Source organism: Sitodiplosis mosellana, unplaced genomic scaffold (genome assembly GCF_009176505.1).
Source record: "Sitodiplosis mosellana isolate CC-2019 unplaced genomic scaffold, AAFC_SMos_1.0 Smas_scaffold_6226, whole genome shotgun sequence".
NCBI classification, from domain to species: Eukaryota; Metazoa; Arthropoda; class Insecta; order Diptera; family Cecidomyiidae; genus Sitodiplosis; species Sitodiplosis mosellana.
In genome coordinates, this window is record NW_022601467.1 from 19,362,868 (window position 1) to 19,382,867 (window position 20,000).

The window sequence follows — 20,000 nt, forward strand, 5'->3', positions numbered from 1 at the left end:
ATGTGCGGACGCTATTTACAGTGAAATTACATTTATTCATCCCTAATAATTGCATAGGGCACTGTCATCTACCCACGCACTTGAAATAACCACGATAGTTTACAGACGAAACCTACCAACTACATCTAGTTCGTATTTAGCGCATTCGGTTATCGTCTGAAAACGTCAAAACCAACACTAAACATTCCATAGAAACATAAATTAGGCTACAAAAAATGTTCAGAAACAAGATTTACTGCCAAACACAATGCTGATCTTATCTATGTTCTATCATTTCTGTACGCGTAATAAAAGTATTGAAAAAAAATTGAAAATCTGCATTTTATTCTCATATTTTACTGTGACCAAAAGTACAATTGAAAAATCGTGAGTAGCCCGTATTTTCGCAAGCTATCAACAGCAAATTATCAAAAATTATCAGAATGCCAATATATACGCGATTTGATTAAAGCGATAAGAGTTAACTGAAAGCTATAAAGAGAGAATTTTCGTTGAGCATGTCATGTCAAACGATTTTAGATTCGGGTTCATTTTTACAGCTGGCGATTGATCTAAAGGGAATTTCGGTAGGAACGTATTGTTCGATACAAATATGGAATACAATATAACTGGGTTTGGTGAAGAGCGTTCTGAAATGAACTACACAGGCGTAAGTTGACTTCACACAATTTTTGAGTTGAAATGTGTGTCCTTGAAATTCAGTTAAAATTTTAGCTCGGCAATTGGCTTATTGGCTATATGGATCCGTACGATTACTGGAATGCGCATCCAACCTATGCCATCTGTGAACTTGACTTCTTGATTGGAGCCGGCCTAATGCTTGTACATGGTTTGTTGGCCATAACCAATTGGGAGACAATATTGCAACAAACATTTGACTTGATTCGAGTATCCAACCTATTATCGTAATCTTTCTATCTACAGCATTTACAACGGGAGGTCGATGGCCGTGGCTATTTTTTGCGTCCATGTTTCATGGATTTGTCGTTGAACTTATCGCTTATTTTGCGCCGTTCATAGCAAATTTCTGGCATGCTCAGGGCATGATCACACTTTTTGATCGTCGAATGGCGCTCTACATAGCGGTTCTTTGTGAGTAAAATGCGAAAAATCCACCGAATCATAATCAAACTACGTATAATACAAAATTTAAACGATTTTAATAGATCCAGTGTTCTACTATCATGCATCATGGGCTAGTTCAAAGATGAAATTAAAGTCTCAACTCGTTGAATATATGGCTGTTGGGCTGATGACCGTGCTGGTTGATATTCCGTATGATATAACTAGCGTAAAATACGTGCACTGGATTTGGCACGATACCGATCCAAATATTTGTACGTGCCTCTCAATCAATTGATTTTATTTTCGTTGTAAATTTTATTTTTGCTTCAAAATAGATGATCGTCATTACTGGGTGCCATGGAATTCATACTACTTTCATTTATGTTTCTCTACGAGTTTCCAATTTTGGTTTCATTCAGTCCGTCGATGGATTGATAAAAGCAAAGACTTGGACAAATGGCAAGCTGGTTCAATGTAAGCCTTCAATCTTTCGATCGTTTGTTCGTTTTTGTAGTCGATGTGATTTAAAGCGATGTTTTTCTTTGTAGAAAATCGGAAATAAATGCATTGATTGCGGCATCATTATTGGGGATGCCAGGTGGTTGCTTATTATTCCTTCCGTTTTATCATCCGCTTCACGACTTTTATGGGGTGCCATCGGAAGTGACTGGCGTTAGCATTTTGATGGCATTCACGGCAATTGTATGGAAATTTGATAGAAAAAGCCATCGGTATGAAAAGCCGGCCAAAATGAATTTCGTATCGAAAATACTGTTTGGTCATTTGTTGGTGCATTACTTGGTATTTTTGGTCATGGTGATATTTTTCAATCCGGAGGATGCCATTTCCATTGGTCTACACCAACCGATCGGCAACTGCAATGAAACGGAACCAGTTCATACAATACTAAAGGTTTTCTTTCTTTTTTTCTTTGATTTTATTTCATGTCAATATCAATATCACAATTTTCATTGTTTTCTACGTATTGTGCATATTTATCAGACTTTGCACCGGCAAAAGTATCTGTGCTTGGATAACTATGATGAGAAATACTATGATTTCCATTGTTTACCCAACGCAACGGTCCCATCCGATGGAAGTATTTGGTATACCGTATGCGGAACACCATTCGAGTAAGAAATTCAATAAATGTTTTTCATTTAAATCATCTCTCACTCACAATACATTTACCACAATTTCAGGAACCGCGCTGAATATTTAACAGTATTGTCTTTAATTACATTTATTGCGTATATGGTGTTTACTTCGTTCCATTTCGATTACGATGAAAATACCGAAAAATTATGGAAAAATACGAAACTTTCTAAAAAAAACAATTAAAACGTTGCAATCTTTTGTGTAAACATTTTCGCTGCTTTATAAATATTACTTTTTCTAATTATTATGTGTACGTATAATTCTATTGCGAAATGAGGAAGTAAATAAATCCTGCAAGAACTGCTACGGCAATGGCAAGTCCAGCCCATTTGAAAAGATATGAATTGTTTTTATCTTCGATGACTTGTGTTTTTCTCTCCTTGTACTTCTTTTTGCCGAATTTCTTCTCAAACTCTTCGAGCTCCAAACGATTCTTCTCTTCTTCCTGCTCACGACGAGAGCGCTCTTGCTGCTCTGCAGCTCGTTTCAATTCTTCCTGTCGACTTGTGCAGGTTTCATCGCAGCTCAATGCGAAACCAGAACGGATTTTGTCGCAAGTGGTTTCGATTTTTCGATTTTTGCAATCACAATACACTTTGAGCTTCTTTCGGCATGATTCTTCGTTTTGACAACGGCCCGAATGGCACACATTCGTACAACGATGTCCGCATGAGAACTAATTTGTTTGTTTTCAAAAGAAAATGATGTCATTAATGTAAGGTATTTAATTTGGTTTGATATGATTCTATGGAACAAAAAGATAATCCCCAAAGAAATGCTCACATTTTTGATGCATCGATTTCCACAGCTCAGTCGCTTCTCGCGATTTTCCTTGATCTCGTCATCATCTTGATTTTCGCCATAGAATTCGTGGCATTTGTAGTATACTTGATTCAGTCCACAATGACAGGCGGTTTTTGTGACTATATTACATTGGTTGCACGGCTTTGGATGACACCTTTTCTCGCATGCATGAACACATCCTGGTGGTTTCGGTATTTTACAGCCTTCCAAACATTCAGCGCAAGACTTTTCTTGCTGGAATAGAGAATATGGGTACAAATTCGTCAGTCGAACGGTTTCTTCATCACTATTTTTCTTTTACTAAAGACAATGTTTCGAGAGGAAAAATCTGTATGCCTTACCTTGGTTGACGATTTATCGTCCACCGCGTGGCACATTTGTTCGCACACATGATTGCCACATTTCAATGCTCGACCACAAATGCGGCCGCATGATGCTGGCTTCGAATTCCAGCAAGGCCATAATGCCAATTCATGACCACCGATACATTCAACCGGTACTTTGACTTCACACTTTGGATGCGGCAATTTTCGAATCTCATACTTTTCCGGTTGAATATCCCAAGGGCCAGCTGGTTTAAAATTCTTATCGATAATCTGAACTTTAACTGCATCATGGCATTTGGCCCGACATGGATGCTCACAATTGGTTACATCATTTGTCAACAGACACTGTTCAGTACACGGAGGGCATTCGTTCATGTGGCAATTGTGTGCGTTGAAATGATGACATTTCGATGGAATTTTACATGGTAAATTGCATTTTGGTGGTTTGGTTTTCTTCTCGCGACCGCATGGAACTTCGATCGTCGTATTTCCGCATCTGTAATAAATTGATTGTTCCAATTATACGACAAGGTTCATAGAACTTTTCATTGAAATCAATAAAATCTATCAAGTTTACCGGCATTTAACAGTTGCTGTCAAGCCACACGGATAGCATTGGCCGTTATGACAAACCGATGTACACTTGTGCTTTCCACAAGATAATACTTTGCCGCATATTTTATCACATGGCGGACAATCCCCATCACAACACTGGAAAGAACGATGATCGAAATCAAATTATTCCCACTTACACTAATCGATTTATAGCTAAAAACACACATACTTTCCGATTGCATGCATGTTTATTGCAGTCACGCATGCGTTTGCATTTTGCTTCGCACAAATTGACTTTGCTGCAGGGTACCTCCTTTGAATAGAGGCCACAACGACACTTCTTTTCAATGATTTCCAAACATTGGCCACATTCGCCGCGATGGCATCGTTCAGCACATATATGATTACCACACTTTAGCGTCTTCTGGCAGGTATTGCCACAAGGTTCAATTTCTATGCTACACGGTGCTTGGGTTGTCTATAGAAAAGAAGCATGTGCAATTATTGCCTGTTTTGTTCTATTATGCAATGCTGTTGCGTAAGTAAATGTACAATGTGTTCACCTCTTTTCCACAGGGACAAGATCTGAGCAAGCCATTCGGGCATTCACCACAATCGCCGCTGTGACATTTCACTTTGCACCGATGTCGGCCGCAATCAAACGATTTGTTGCATGTTTTCTCACACGACCAAATCAGACTGGTGCAATCGCGTTCCTGCGTTTTATTGCCGCATATACACTTTTGTGAACTTTTCTTTGTGCACGGTGGACACACTTCGTGACATATTTGATCGCACTTATGTATGCCACAAACGAGAATTTTTGAGCACTAAAACATTCAAATCGTATGATGAAACAAATGTGTCAATTTGATTTTAGATCAATTCATTTTTACCTTATTTCCGCATTTCCATGAATTTTGCGAGCATCGAATCGTCCGTAAATTGGATTTCTTACATTCACACGATGTGCTTATGATCTGCGAGCACGGTGGACACGGTCCCGGATGACAAAGTAGCATACATCGATGTGAACATGCCGATTTCAGTGGGCTTCCACACACTTCGCCACATGAATGTGGCACCAGCCACAGATGATTCACCGGATTCAATTCTTTTTTACAGAAGCAAACGTAGTTTTGTGGAATCTAACAAAGAGCCATTCATGTTGTGTTGAGTTTTTATTCGTTGAGTGATCTAAATGTACGATAACACTTACTTCAGTCGGTGGATAATCGGCACGACATTTTGGACAACACCATTTGATGGCTTTGATTTGCTTTTGAATATACTCGCCTTGGTTATTGTAATAGCCAGCGACATCATTTTCCTGATGCATTTTCTGTTGTGATATGCTGTCTTTAGCCCATCGTTGTAGACAATTCAAATGGAAGAAACTGTAGCAATTGTCACATGACCATATCTAAAAATTAAATGTTGCACAGGATTAATCAATTGAGAAAGAAATTTTACAGTGAAGAGCAATTCATCGGTGCGTATTTACATAATCCGTTCGTTTAACTGTTGCGATGCAAATCAAGCAGGTCGCCGCTCCCGATTGAAAAACATGCTCAAGAAATTCTTGTGTCTTTCGCAATTGACTTCGATCACCATCGTATCCTTTGAACACCGATTCGAGTAGTGCATCACTTTCCAGATCCTCTTCATCGGAACTCGACTCGTAATTTTGGATATGCTTTTTAGCTGCTTGCAAATGTTCCTGTTGAGCCGCTTTGAATTTTGCTTTGGCAACATTTTGCTTGTTTGCCGTATTCTTGGATTCTCTTGTCAGTGAAATTTGCGGTTTGTTTTCTTTGGTATGCCATGCATTCGACGATGCATTCGATTTATTATTATTCGACGATTGTGGCGTTTTCTTTTTATTTTTATTGCTAAATGACGACATAGTGCTTGGGAAATGAGTATCAATAGAAAAGAAAAAAAAAACCATTCACCCGGTTCAATCAATACGTATTACACGACCACAAACTCCACGTACGTTTCAATGAATTTCGTCGATGTGTTGACATTTTGTGTCAAAAACTTTTTTTTTTAGGTTACCAGTTGTGCCTGACGTTGACGTGTAAACTCTCACTATCAACGATACAGCGCATGTTTGTTGGATATGGTAACACACAAAAGATAAAAATGAACACAGAGAGACACAGAATAAGAAACAGGAATAAAAATTGAAATGCAAATCGGCTCGCCGGTTTGGTTTTTTATTTCTTTGAAAATGTTCTATTTAATTTTCCTTTTAATTGTTTTTCGCACATTCCGAACCTCCTTAAGTTATCAGCTTACAATTAATAGCGAACTTAAACAATTCAATTTGAATATACAATTGATTCAACGAGAAATGATTAGTTCCCTAATAATAATAATAGTTTTTTTTTATGTTAGAATTGTTTTTTTTATCTCGCATATAGTAAATAAATCCTCTATTTCTAGGAGAAAAAAAAATGATTGAAAATGAAAGATTTCGCTTATTAGAATAGAGAATTTAAAAAAAAGAAGAGTTAAAGAAAAAAAAATCTTTGAAGGAAAGTGAATAAGAAAACTACAACGTGTATGCTGGGGCCTTGCCACCGTGTTTGAATGCCGTTTCTTTGTGTAGTTCATATTGAATTTGCAATTCCTGTGGTAAATTGAGACTTTCTTTCAATTTTCGGCCGATGCTGAGGATTCTTTGTTCGTCGTTGTTTGACGTCCAAATGGCTGTTTTGAGAGAAAAGAAGAAACAAAAGAACACACACACACAAAATAAGCATTTTGACATTGGCGAATGGAACAAATGACTGAAACACAAATATATTTATTGTTTATTTACCGATTTTGTGGCGATTCAGACGAACATTGACCACAGCACCGCAAATGTCTTCGGAAAAATCGAAAGCTTCGCCAATCAAACACAGAATCACCTCGAGCCATAGTTTGTCCAGCTCACCAACATGCCGGAAGAACTTTTGCAAGTTGATGATCCATCGGCCACCGTTTTTGTTCTGTTCATCTTCCCACATTGGACGAATGTTGTTCTTGAACAGCGAATAATCGTTGCCATTCTTAATCTCTGACGGTGGTTTGATGTGATTGTAGAGGCTCCAAAAATCTTCGACCGTATCAAATGTGGTGATCTGATGCTGGCATGCCTCCCATGTTTTACCCTTCTCGTGATCATAGTACCAAAGTGTCCAGGAATTTTGCAACGGATGCTTAATCAAACTTTCAACCGGTGCATCTTTGCCGGCCTCTGTTGCATTCTCCGAAGCTGCCTTCTTTACGATCGCTTCATTGTTTTCAGTTTTCTGGAAGAAAAATTGCATAGAATTGTTTTTTTTGTTGTTGCTGTTGTTAGATATTATCATAAACATTCACAATATCGCTTCAGTGGGAACATATATTCTGTCGATGTGGATAAATTTCAGTCGAAACCAAATACTCGAAGTAATTTAATTATGGAGCTGATGCATTGCACTAATTTTTCACGTATGATCTTTTGTCGCATACCTAATTACCGCATTGTTTGCTTGTGTACAAATTGATAGGAGAATGAAGAGACATGTACACCGATTAACTGTATCGGGCAGTATTTGTTGTTGTTGTTGTTATTATTATTATTCGATATACGATTTTCATTGTTGCGAATATTTTCTTGTTGGCGAATAGAAGTTAAAGTTGATTGCAATAAAAGATTCATGCGATTACGTTAAAGTGGCAAAGCTAAGCAAGCCAATTCAGCTCAGTTCAGCTCAACTTAGCTGGACGAGCAAAAACACTTTCATCACACCCACTTTCGTTTATTCAGCGAATCAACACATATTTGCATAGACCGTAATAATTGAGTGTATTGAGTGCCATACGAATTTTCCTATATTTTATCCACTAATTCATTGGATTGGAATCATTCATTTGTCACAAATTCTGACAAAAATTCCAGACGAATTTCAGCAATGCAAATACAGCCAAAGAGACAAATTGCAATCAGAAATAACCTCAACCAAAATGGCGACAAGAGAAGAAAAAAATGTTATAGAAAACCTATTGCTTGAATTTAGCACAACTTCAGATAGAAAAATCAAAAGAAAATTTTTCTCACACACACACATACACAGATGTGGAAATTAAAATCACCGCTACACATATGTTAACAATTTATTTCATCGCTTTCATTTCAAAGCAAATTTATCGGCCTCTATATCTCTCGGTATTTAATTTCGATGCTAGGTCCACGTACCGTTCTTCAACATTTTTCGAAACAAATCCAATCGAAACACATGCACAATTTCTATACGATTTTTTTTCCTCAGTTTCTACTTACATCAACTTCTTCAGCATTCGATTTAGCCATTTCGGTGTATAATTAAGTTACGAATTAAATGAATAAAAGTGAATAAATTAAAATTAAAAAAAAAACAAATCTAATTGAAATTCTTCTTGGATATTTGTTCAAGCAAGAAGTGAAGACTCCTTTTATGCTGTTGCGATTAACTCTTGCAAAACTATTTGACGGGCGCACCGCAACCAAATGAGAGAACATTAGAGCGATTATTCGGTGAAGGTTTTATTTCGTTCGGTCGGCAGCATGCATGCGCACAAATGTCATATCGTTCATTCAATGTCGATTGGAATGGATGCGTTCAATGGTTGCGGTTCGGTGAGTTTGCTGGTAATTTCAGCAGCGGTTTACACGAACAAAGCGATATAGATATAGATTCAAAACAAAGACACTCATTTCATTTCGTATTATTATTAGAATTTTATTTATTTAAAATTAACTTTAAAACCGGAATCCATGCATATTCTTTTCCTAATTTTGTACAATATTTACATTCGTTTTGTGTGCATTCGTCACATACGAGAGTGCAGAAAATAAATCATCTCAATTATATCGTACATTCTTTCACGGTGAAAGACAAAAGGGAAAAACTACATTGTTGTGATAAAATGTGTGCTTATCTCGGCAGCAAAAATTGTGTGAAGCGCGCATACTTATTGCGTTCTTTTCTTTGTCCAATTTTGTTTCAATTTATCCGCATCCACAATGCTCAGCGTAATTCCAAATTGAGCCGCATAATACGTTGACATAATCCACACCTTAAATTGATACAAATTATTCAAATCGCTCATATTCGCAAATGCGTACTCAATTTGAATTTAAACAAAATAAACATGTTTACATACCGAGCTGTTACTTATGGGCGAATAGAATTTGTCAATGGCAATCATTGTGTCTGATATAACGAATAGTGCACTGGATATTGCACAAATGATCCTCAAGAAATTTCCCGAATTCTATGAAAAATCGAAAGGAATTTAATGTTTTTGTTTGCATAAATGAATCGAATGTGTGTAGCAAAGGTAATGTATACTTTGGCAGTGAAAAGAAGGGCTATTGAGCGCCAGCACATTGTGACCAATAAAATTGTGTATAACGGAAGACCAATCAATATGATGGGATCCAAGTATCGCCACAGTACAAAAATAGCTGAAGTGGAAACGGAAAGAAATTGAATTTCAAACGAAACAAGTGGTAATTGGTTTTAAATCATACTTGCTACTCCAGCCGAGTACAGTACACAGCCAATCCAAAGTTTAAGCGGCTGGAATCCAAATGCCATTATGTAAAACAGCTGTGCCACTGCAAATGCACACATACCATACACGAAGTAGTTGTGATTGAGAAGAGCATCACCCAAACAGGAGAAAATCAAAGCGGTCAATATCTTGTGCTCATATGAAAACCTTGAATGAATTGCACAGCACAAAAAAAAACAATTATTCTGAGAAAAATAGGCATGATCGAAGGCCATACTTGCTGTTGGTATTTATTCCATGTAACACAATGAATAGCATTAGGCCAACGATTGGAGCACATTTGAGTATTGTTGTCCAGCATTCGCCGTTATGATTATGGGCATTCAGCACGAAGTACACACAAACTGCCTTAAAAAATGGGACCATTTTTGGTCCAGCAATTTTCATCTGAACAACAAAAGAACAAAAACCCATTCAAACATTGAGAAAAATAAGCTTTTCTTCTTTTTTTCAATTGAAATATTTACGAGATTGATGAGCTCTTCGTTGGTCGTCATATTGCGTATTGATTGGATCCACTTTTTTCGGAATTGTTTTGTAAAAAAAAAATTTGTATCTGAAATTTTAAACAATGTGCAAAAGCGTTATATGTGGAATGACTATTTGTTTTGAAAAAAAAAAAATGGTTCAACACTTGAATTTTTAACTTGGTATTGCAATATTACGGCTGCAAATGTTTTTCGCATTTGTTTCGAGTGTGATTCGCTACAAATTGCAGTACAATTGGCTACGGATACTGCAGAAACTCATTTTGAGATGCGCGCAACTGCTGCATTGTGTGATAAAGACTCGCATCTCTTTATTATTGTTTCGTTCGTTCCATGAACGAGCGCCAAGCAGCCAGCTACCGATTAACTGAACTCGCGATGCGTTCAAACACACACACTCAAACTCGGCATTCGCACACGTATCTATCGTGTTTACTCAGCACTTTTGCAAATACACCAACAGCATGGATACACATTACACATACCTTTGGTACGACGCAAACCAAACACTATGTGAAACGTGTATTCAAAATAGAATCGGTTTCCAAAAATGTGTTGAATCTCTCACATACACATTCGAATCAGTTCATGGATATCAATGTAAATATATTGAATGAGACTGCGGACAAGCCGAACCAATACTTGCTTTTACGCTCCCTTTTTGTCTTCGTCCAGATGAGCTTGCAATTTGAATATACTACCTTATAGTGTATACATAGGTGTTTATAATTACCCAGCATCTCCAACACTGTGATGTGCTCAATCACGTTTGTTTACTGTCTCCCGTTCATCGGTCACACTCGCATTGCCAGTACTCGTTTATTTACATTTGTATTTGTTGCAACTGTAAGTAATACAACGCAATTGCTGTTATTGTGACTGTTTTTTTTATATCTCTTTCTTCACATACGACCACTTACAATGATACAGCTGATTTTGGGTTATCATCGTTTCCGCTAGAAATGTGAAAATAATTTTTTTTTCCATTTGAGTATGTTCAATGTATATTCATCATGTTGTAGATAGCATTTTACATCGTTATAAATTCACAAACAAATCAAGCATGAGCTCATAGGCTTATTATCCATCGCGAAAAATAGATTGTTTGCCGAAATTGTTAAACTGCATTTTAATAACGGTCATTTTGTCATATAGAAAAATTGTGTCGAATAAAAATTTAATTGCACTTCAATGTGAAAATATTCCAAAGGATAGGTCACGATTTGAACGTTTTTCCGAAATAGCATTTTAATTACCCTCATGTTAATAATTAACGACCCAAAATCACTCACATTAAGGTTACACCAAGGAATCGAAAATAAAAGGCTATTACGCCGCTTAAAAGTCGTAAATGGCAAAATTAAACTGCCACCACTCTTGTGTCCATTAAAAATTGGTAGAAAATTGATACTAACGTGTTTAACACAAGGTTAAATCGAAAACAATTTATAATTTAGTGTCTTAGATCGATTTGTTATACTTTTTTCGCGTTGGCAACACACAGCAGCACCTAAAATGTCTTTTGTTATAAATAATGGAGTGTAAGAAAAGCAAGCGCACCAAATAACATAACAGAGTAATTGCTGTTATCAAAATGTTATCGAATTTTACTGCATATTTGCTATATTACACATTTAAATGCTATAAACACCATACATTAATGAATAATCAATTGTTATTAGACATAAGACACATATTCATATGGAAAAATGATTGTTTATCTCTAGAAAATTAACTATTCATCCCTAAACGGAAACTGAAATGTTCATATTAGAAACGAAAGTTTCAGAATGCTTGCAAGGAAATGTCATGATGAAACTTTGGACTTCCACACTTCATATTTCAATGAGCTAATACTCCAATTTTACTGTCCGAACCGGCAGCCACTTTAAACGTTCGCACCAAACTATATTTCACCACTGTTTGCCTTTCATTTTAACTAGTTACAATGAGTATGATTGACATCAATGTTATGGAACAGAATCATGCAGCAAGGCATGTTGTTGTTATGTTATTCTTTGTATAAATTCTAAAATGCATTGTAAATCGATAATATTTGCTGTCGGAAAATGTCGGTTACCATGTTTAGCAGTGCATTTGTGCATTTAATGGCCTGATAAATGTATGATAATGTAAATGTCCATGTGAAAACATGATGAAAAAATTAACGTTCTAGATGAATGAAATGATATGTTCACCCACCGATAGACAACAAAAACGCACGAAAATCGAAACATCTATTTCGCCAATGGAATCGCCAATGTGTTTCAACTATTTCAACAGCTTGGATCGAGAAAAAAAAGGAGCAAACAAACGTTTTGACACAAGCCACAATTGATCACACAACAAATACACCGTACATGCTCCGTGTCTATACATAGATATGATAAAAACGTAAATATTAATACATTATTAAAACAAAATTGACCATCAGCCAACTACAAGATACAAGAGCCGATAGGATATATGAATATACTATGAAACGTTTCGCTCTACTCTCTCCGCCGAGCCATTCGAATTGAATCATAGCCGAAAGAAAACGATGGATAAAATTGAAGAGAAAAGACATAATGTCAAGTCCATATGAAACTGGAATAGATTTGTGACCATATCTGAAAAAAAGAGACGGTTTTCGAGCACTTGTACTCTTCATACCAACGATTTTCTTTTGTACAGTGACTAGTTTGTTTATTCGTGTGAAATTACTTGAATTGATGCACTGATGATTTGCTTCCTTCGAAAAGTTGTCTGAAATTCGTTACTGACTTTGTTTGTCACATGTTTTGATTTAAAATTATCTACCATGCCCAATGCTTACCACAGTTTGGTTGCGTTGGCGTTTAGCTTGAATATCAAAATTGACGCCGTCGACCACCAACAGTAATAGATTTTCCGCTTTTCGTCAATGAGAGACAAAAACACCAACATTTTACGAGCTTACTAAATTATGCATAAACAATTACGTTATGAATTTATTCGTTGTTTTGTTCCTGGCTTTGTTTTAGTCATTTGCAATTGAAACTCGTTAGCCGTTTTGAATGGAAAATTAAACTGTCTCCATCGAAAACTAAGAGAAGTCCCATTGAAAATGGCATAGATAATTTTATTGTTATCGTGGTGTTTTTAAGACAAAAAGCCATATATAAGTCAGATACTATGATAGATTCAATTTAATTCCATAAATGCCATTTTTATTACATTCAATCCGTGCATGACCCAAACGAAATTGGCGGAAAATTCGATTATAAAGTGAAACTAGGACAAATCATCTTTTGATTGCTTCAATTGATCGAAAAATGTTTCAAATGCTCATTTATTTTTTGTCCCTGTTATTGTTGTTGTTGTTGTTGTTCAAATGAATTGCGTGTTGTTGTGGACTATGCGTTGATGGTTGTGTATAGACAATTTGGAGAATGTTGATGTAAGAGGATGGATGATATATGATGTTGACTGGTTTGGGGTTGTTTTTTTTTCTCACTGTAAACAACATCAGTACGCATGACCATTTTAAAACTGTACGTCGTTGTAAGAGAGCGAAAATGAGACAGAAGCACGAATCCATTTAAACACACACAGTAATATTGCGAGAGAGCGAGTTTTTCACTGGACAAACAAGAAAAAGAAAGAAAGACAAGAAAAATTACATTTGCTAAAGTGATGACAGTAAAATTATATGCAAAACTATTTATGATCTGAGCGTAAGTACTTTGTATAGAAATCTGAATTTAATTAAAGTTTGGAATAAAATGCTTGAAATTGTGTGTGTTTTTTCAAATTGAAAAAAAAATGTGTTGGCCGACATTTTCAAGTAGCTTAATGAAATTTCGAGCTTTTATTCAACCGATTGAATGAATCGAATGAAGTGAAATACGTTCGAGTGGTTTATTTGCATGGAAAATCAATAGAAAATTATGACGAAAATCGATTAATGAACTATTATTCGTTTTATGATTATTATGTGCTGTCATTGTGTGTAGCAAATACAAGTTTTTCGCATTGAATAACAACGAATCAAACGACGTGTATCAAAGTGGTATTATTGATTGTGAACCTTTTTCTTCATTTTTCCTTTTTTTCCGCTAGTGAAAAAACTTAAAATCGAGAAGAATTTAAATACGCATAAAGGATGACTTGCCCATTTGCACGAGGTTCAATTTCGAATCCGCTTCGAAGACAATCATCGGTGGTCGTTGAACAGAATTCCAACTGGGGTATCGAAGATGATTTTGCTGAAATTCCCGATGCACTAACTCTAACTCATTTGCAAGCAGCCATACAATTGTTGACCTCTCCAATGGTAAAATCAAGTGTTTCACACACAGAGACACAAAATTTCGTCACAAACACACTGATTTTGCATTTTTCTTTCTTCTTCTTTTGTTAGAATGAAGATGTCAATACAGCTGTAACATCATTGATATCAAAGTACCAAGGAAAATGGCCAGGCCTAAGCCAATTGTAATTATATTAATATAGTTCAATACAGTTTCAGTTGACATTCGATTCATTTTTTAAACGAAAATCCATTGATTATTCCCAAAGGAAAATCGACGGTGTGAATCAACCCAATTACGACTATTTAGCAGATATCCAGGATATTCTACTGAAAATGGATGGTAAGCTCAACAAAGGCCATGTTTAACGCTGCTACTTTGAATGTGTTTTTTTTCCATTTCGTTTGCCAAAAACAATAAAGAAAACATATTCATTACGTTTATCTAGAATCATCTGCAAGTGAAATACTTGTGCTGCTTGGCGAAGAATTGATTGCCACCTGCTGTTCTGGTATTGTGGAACGTGCATTCCGCAGTCTTGGTGCTGATTTGCAAGAGTTTTTGGGTGCATTAGAGGGAGTGCACGATGTTTTGAAATTACAGGAAGATGGTCAAACTGACACCGATTTCATTTGTGCCGATGAGGGTGAATTGATTTTCACGTCAGAGCGTCCAGTCATTGCATGGTTGTTATTGGGCTCATTGAAAGCTCTGACTCGCATTCTGTACGACATCGATGCGAGCATTGTTATCGAACCGATTGAAGGTGATACCAAGTGCTATCGCTACTTGTTCACTTTGCCAGAGCAAGATAAAGATAAGCAAACCATCACAAAAGTGGAAGAAGATGTCAGCGTTCCGATTTCTGGTCTAACGGCAACTGATTTAAAAATGAGCCCGGCAACATTTTGCAAAGCCTTTCCCTGGCATTTCATCATGAACGAAGACTTGGAAATCGTTCAAATGGGAAAAGGATTTAGCAAATTGTTCAAAAGTTCATTGCCAACGCATGGCAGACTCATCACGACCTATGTCATATTTAAACGGCCAACTAATTTAACCATCAAATTCCGTGACATCATTCGTCGATCCAATACACCATTTGTTCTTTCGCTTAAACCACTTCCAGGCGTTAAATACGCAGCCGAGGTACATACTCCACTCGAATACACTGGGATTTTACACGAATATTAAAAATAAAATCATAAAATTGTTCTTTTGTTTCATTGAAATTAGGGACTTGAAGTCAAAGGTCGAATGGTATTTTGCCCAGAATCAAATTCCATACTTTTCATTGGATCGCCATTCATTGACGGACTCGATGGATTGACATGCAACAATCTTTTCATCTCTGACATTCCATTGCACGACGCTACCAGAGAGGTGATTTTAGTCGGTGAACAAACAAAAGCACAAGATGGTCTTCGGCGTCGAATGGATAAGCTTAAGAATTCCATTGAAGAGGGTAACGCCGCCGTTGCCAAGGAAAGAAAGAAGAATGTCAGCCTATTATATCTCATATTCCCAGCGGAAATTGCAGAGAGTTTGTGGCTTGGTAATTACATCACTTCCACTGATAATAATCAAAATGTTCCCAAATTGAAACCCATAACCAAATTTATTCTACGAACTGGATTATTTTTCTGGATGGAAAATTAGGCTCGACCATTGATGCCAAAACCTATCCAGATGTAACGATGCTATTCAGCGACATCGTTGGATTTACGAGCATTTGCTCGCGAGCCACTCCATTTATGGTTATCAGCATGTTGGAAGAGTTATACAAAGATTTTGACGAGGCCTGTGGCTACTTTGATGTATACAAAGTGGAAACAATCGGCGATGCATATTGTGTTGCGAGCGGTCTACATCGTCCTGGCTCATTTGATGCACATAAAGTCGCCTGGATGGCTCTTCGTATGATGGAAGCATGCGCCAAGCACATCACTCACGATGGCCAGCCAATTCGGGTAAGAATCGCGTAGAACCACTTTTTGAGCTTTTTTTTTTAAGTTCAATCAATAATTCAATTCAATCTGACTTCAGATGCGTATTGGAATACACACTGGCACCGTTTTGGCTGGAGTTGTCGGCCGTAAGATGCCGCGTTATTGTTTGTTTGGACATAATGTGACCATTGCAAACAAATTTGAATCGAACAGCATTGAGCGTAAAATCAACATCAGCAACACAACAAAAGAGTAAGTGTTACAAAAAACGTCAGTGGCCCTGCCGAATGATGAAATTAATTCAATGAGTACTGAATTTTGATTTACAATTTGTCGTGCATTTCTAGATGGCTCATTAAACATCCCGGCTATGAATTTGAGTTGACACCACGCGATCCAAGTTGCTTACCAAAAGAATATACAAATGCCGAGGGAACGTGTTACTTTTTGGACGGCTTCAAACATTCAACAGTCACGGATAACAATGCTTCGCAAGGTGATCACATCGAAGCGGCCATGCGACAAATTAATATGGAGTAAAATGTGAAGGATTTCTTTTGATTGTCTTTGATGTTCTCTGTTACACTGTCTTCGTATGAGAGTTCAGTGCATGTAAGGAAAAAAAAAACTGAAACAAAAAAGTTAGCACTAGATGTTTAATACTTACTTGTGTGTCCCACACAAAAAACTATCCAGAATAAAGGAGAAAAAAAAACTTTAAAGTGAAAAAAGCCATCGTTATTCAGTTGCAATTGCGTTTTTATTGATTCTCTCTAAGAAATAACAAAAATGATTTTTCAATAGTCACAATAATGTGATTTCTGCTTTTAATTTTATCGTAGATGATTGTGTGATCAAGTCCGTTCATTCGTTCATCATAAGCACAGTAGTCTGGTGTTGGTGTCGGAATTTAGTTCTTCTTGACGCTAGTTTGAACCAAATCCAAATGTGCCTTCTTGAAGCAGTCAAAACCACGGTATGCCCATTGGCAGGCGTTCGTTTTTTGTGGGTTTTTGTCAGCGCACTTGACGACTTCTGGTCGGATGATGGTTTCGTTTTTGCCTTGGCCCAATTGTTTCACCAAATGTTCAACATTGAAGCCATCTTTCTCGTTGAAAAGTCCCATTTTACCGAAGATGCACTTGATATAGCACTGTGTCTTCTCGTCGTTGGGGAAATTCCATTTTTTGTATTCATTCACTTTGTCTTCGGGTATGCTGAGTGAGTTGGCACACTCTGGGCGGTATGCATTTAAATTTTCTGCGGTTTGAATTTTCCATTCAGCGTCGGCAAAAACCTATTAAATCGATAGAAATTCGTTTGAAATTTTTCACTACCAGCTGGAATTTATTCTTCTTAAATAATAAAATTGCACTTACGACAGCGGCCAATAAAAGAACGGCTACAAAGTATTTCATGGTGATAAATTGTTTGATGCGTGCTGATTTAAACTAGCTCGAAAAGAATATCTTAAGCGTGCTACGATAAGAGACTGAATGTGCTGAATGGGGCGATCGTCTCGATTTATATAGTGCTGGCTGATGCCGCAAACAACAATTATCCAGTTATGATACCATTTACTCTTTCATATCCTAACCAAAGCATAATTTGGTGATGGAACTTTTTTTTTAATTGGTTGTTTACTTTTTTTCTGTGCACCAGCACACGGACTCGTCCGAGTGTCATTAATTCATTTTTTTCGTTCAACGTTTTGTGTGTGTGTGTGTGTGTGTGTGTGGGGGGGGATTAAGTAGTTCTAAACAAAAAACAACTCGATCATTGAATTTTATTGTCGCTTATTAGCTCATTGTGTGGATCGTGATGCTATACCTTATCCATATGACTGACCTATCATGTGTGCATATAGCCCAAAAACCCAGAGCTACAGCGATCATATGGTCTTTGTCGTTGTTGTTATTGATGTTCAGCATATTTGATGTGCGACCACGCACAATTGACCGCCAGCTATCCATTTGATTAGCTTTTTTTTTTATTCTACGCGCGCGAATATTGCTACTGCTTTGCATTTTCATATAATACAATCAAGAAACACAATTTTGCAATAAATCTTGCCCAATGCTCAATTTTGCAAACATCAACCAAACAAACAAATCAACAGCTATGAACAGTGTGAATGGTACATGAAAAAAATTTGTACACAGCAACGAGGAAAAGGAAGAAATGCGATGGGCTTTGGTTTCGCGTGGAATATTACCATAAATGTTATCGCATTAAAGTCTGTAACCATGATGCAAGCGCACGATTGATGCCGATGTTTTCACATTTCACGTGATTTGATTTATTAGTCCGAGTTCTCGAATAACAAAAAAGCTATCACTCTCGAACATATACACTTGCCGGTGATTACAAATGATACAATGACAATATGATTGCTTCGTTCTCGACAATGATTACAGATGAAAGAAAGTTTGATGTGCCACATCGTCAATAGAACCCCAAATTGTGTGATGCCAATTTACGCGTTAGCCGTTCAAAATGCTATCTCATTTAATTATTTTCTTTCTAGAAACCTGCTTCCTTTCTGAACCACGAAAACATTGAATAAGATCTGGATAACTCATCACCTTGTTTACTGTTGCCAGTCATCATTTTTTATTAACGAAAATTGAAATTGCGCGTGTTTTTTTTTCGTCAACACTTAAAATTTACAAACCTCTTACCGAGTATACATTAAAACTCATTTCTCCCCCAATTGGTTTAAATCTAAATTGACTTAGTTTAAAACCAGACCGTTACTTATCATACAAATAAAAAACAAAGCAGAAAGAAAAATATGCCATCGCTCTAAACAAAACTAAATTCTTCAAGTTTGATCGGTAGGTATCAATCAGAGTCGTCAACGAGCACGATTTTTTTTTAAAAATATTTTCATTGGATAGTTTCATTCAGAATGTATTGTGTTATTCTCGGTGCCAATCGTCTTTAGTCGCCTAGTGGTTGTAAATGTTTCTGATTTAGATAAACATGAGCAGAATTCCGATTCTCACAGTTAGCTATTGCCACCTTATGTTTTTACTTGAACTTCGAGTTCCCTCTGGTTCTAATAGTCTGTTAATTGAAAAAAAGTTGAATAAAACAATGTCGAAGCTTTTCGTGGCGAATTTATAACTTACTCCTACCTGCTGTTGCGATTTCTCGGGCGAGGTAAAAATTGATGTCAGACTTATGAAAATTTGTAAAAATATTTAATCAATTGAATGGTTTTCTTAGATGCAATTTATATTTCTCTTCAATCAATAAAAATGTTGTTATTTCAAAGAAATCATTGCGAAAACGTCTATTTTACAGATTCTTACGTTGGAAGTCAAAGGATGGTAAAGTATTTGGTTTTCATCGAGCGTCAAATGTGTAAATTTATAAATTAAAAAAAAAATTCACTTGCTCAAAAAACATAAACGAAAGAAAGAATTGAATGAATTAACATCATTGAGCCAATCTGTAACAAATGTCATTGATGAGGATGACGATTGCTACTACTCAGGTGGAATTTTCGTTGAGGGACTAACAACAAAACTCACAAAAATTCTACGAAATCATTCTATTGTTCTTTCGCCAAACAGCACGGGTTACAAATTGAAAACCCATTTGTGTAATTTAAAAGACAAAGTCGATAAGCTGGATAAATCTGGTATTTATGCAGCACTATGCACGGGTTGTAACCAACCGTACATTGGACAGTGTAGTAGAGCAGTTTGTAAACGGTATGGCGAACACTACAAGCCATTTCATCAAAAAACATACGGAAAATCAACTCCAGCCGATCAT

At 36.6% G+C, this 20,000-nt stretch overlaps 6 protein-coding genes across 6 annotated transcripts; 2 read left to right on the top strand and 4 right to left on the bottom strand.

The window, feature by feature from the left end:
• Nucleotides 1–373: 373 nt before the first annotated feature.
• LOC129578703 (uncharacterized) lies at nt 374–2,643 on the top strand. Its single transcript, XM_055467682.1, has 8 exons — nt 374–649; nt 715–829; nt 925–1,092; nt 1,167–1,337; nt 1,401–1,539; nt 1,614–1,977; nt 2,068–2,198; nt 2,268–2,643. Exons 1-8 carry the CDS (start codon nt 593–595, stop codon nt 2,404–2,406), a joined length of 1,284 nt encoding a protein of 427 aa, XP_055323657.1. The 5' UTR covers nt 374–592; the 3' UTR covers nt 2,407–2,643.
• On the bottom strand, nt 1,979–6,002 carry LOC129578690 (NF-X1-type zinc finger protein NFXL1). The gene is made up of 9 exons (XM_055467625.1): nt 5,413–6,002; nt 5,128–5,331; nt 4,805–5,056; nt 4,472–4,738; nt 4,138–4,386; nt 3,931–4,064; nt 3,369–3,849; nt 3,007–3,261; nt 1,979–2,899 (listed from the first exon to the last, which is right to left on the bottom strand). The coding sequence occupies exons 1-9, from the start codon at nt 5,857–5,859 to the stop codon at nt 2,486–2,488; spliced, it is 2,703 nt and encodes a 900-aa protein (XP_055323600.1). The 5' UTR covers nt 5,860–6,002; the 3' UTR covers nt 1,979–2,485.
• Nucleotides 6,003–6,091: 89 nt separating this feature from the next.
• Nucleotides 6,092–8,450, bottom strand: LOC129578716 (eukaryotic translation initiation factor 4E1-like). The gene is made up of 3 exons (XM_055467697.1): nt 8,227–8,450; nt 6,739–7,213; nt 6,092–6,626 (listed from the first exon to the last, which is right to left on the bottom strand). Exons 1-3 carry the CDS (start codon nt 8,254–8,256, stop codon nt 6,469–6,471), a joined length of 663 nt encoding a protein of 220 aa, XP_055323672.1. The 5' UTR covers nt 8,257–8,450; the 3' UTR covers nt 6,092–6,468.
• A 199-nt stretch (nt 8,451–8,649) lies between these two features.
• On the bottom strand, nt 8,650–11,004 carry LOC129578713 (lysoplasmalogenase-like protein TMEM86A). Its single transcript, XM_055467695.1, has 8 exons — nt 10,912–11,004; nt 10,725–10,835; nt 9,971–10,059; nt 9,721–9,890; nt 9,460–9,650; nt 9,278–9,393; nt 9,090–9,200; nt 8,650–9,002 (listed from the first exon to the last, which is right to left on the bottom strand). Exons 2-8 carry the CDS (start codon nt 10,729–10,731, stop codon nt 8,898–8,900), a joined length of 789 nt encoding a protein of 262 aa, XP_055323670.1. The 5' UTR covers nt 10,732–10,835; nt 10,912–11,004; the 3' UTR covers nt 8,650–8,897.
• Nucleotides 11,005–11,806: 802 nt separating this feature from the next.
• On the top strand, nt 11,807–16,945 carry LOC129578697 (head-specific guanylate cyclase). The gene is made up of 9 exons (XM_055467676.1): nt 11,807–13,689; nt 14,075–14,288; nt 14,376–14,449; nt 14,534–14,607; nt 14,714–15,414; nt 15,502–15,820; nt 15,925–16,235; nt 16,312–16,466; nt 16,562–16,945. The coding sequence occupies exons 2-9, from the start codon at nt 14,118–14,120 to the stop codon at nt 16,752–16,754; spliced, it is 1,998 nt and encodes a 665-aa protein (XP_055323651.1). The 5' UTR covers nt 11,807–13,689; nt 14,075–14,117; the 3' UTR covers nt 16,755–16,945.
• A 7-nt stretch (nt 16,946–16,952) lies between these two features.
• LOC129578719 (general odorant-binding protein 99a-like) lies at nt 16,953–17,750 on the bottom strand. Its single transcript, XM_055467702.1, has 2 exons — nt 17,594–17,750; nt 16,953–17,511 (listed from the first exon to the last, which is right to left on the bottom strand). The coding sequence occupies exons 1-2, from the start codon at nt 17,630–17,632 to the stop codon at nt 17,125–17,127; spliced, it is 426 nt and encodes a 141-aa protein (XP_055323677.1). The 5' UTR covers nt 17,633–17,750; the 3' UTR covers nt 16,953–17,124.
• Nucleotides 17,751–20,000: the final 2,250 nt, after the last annotated feature.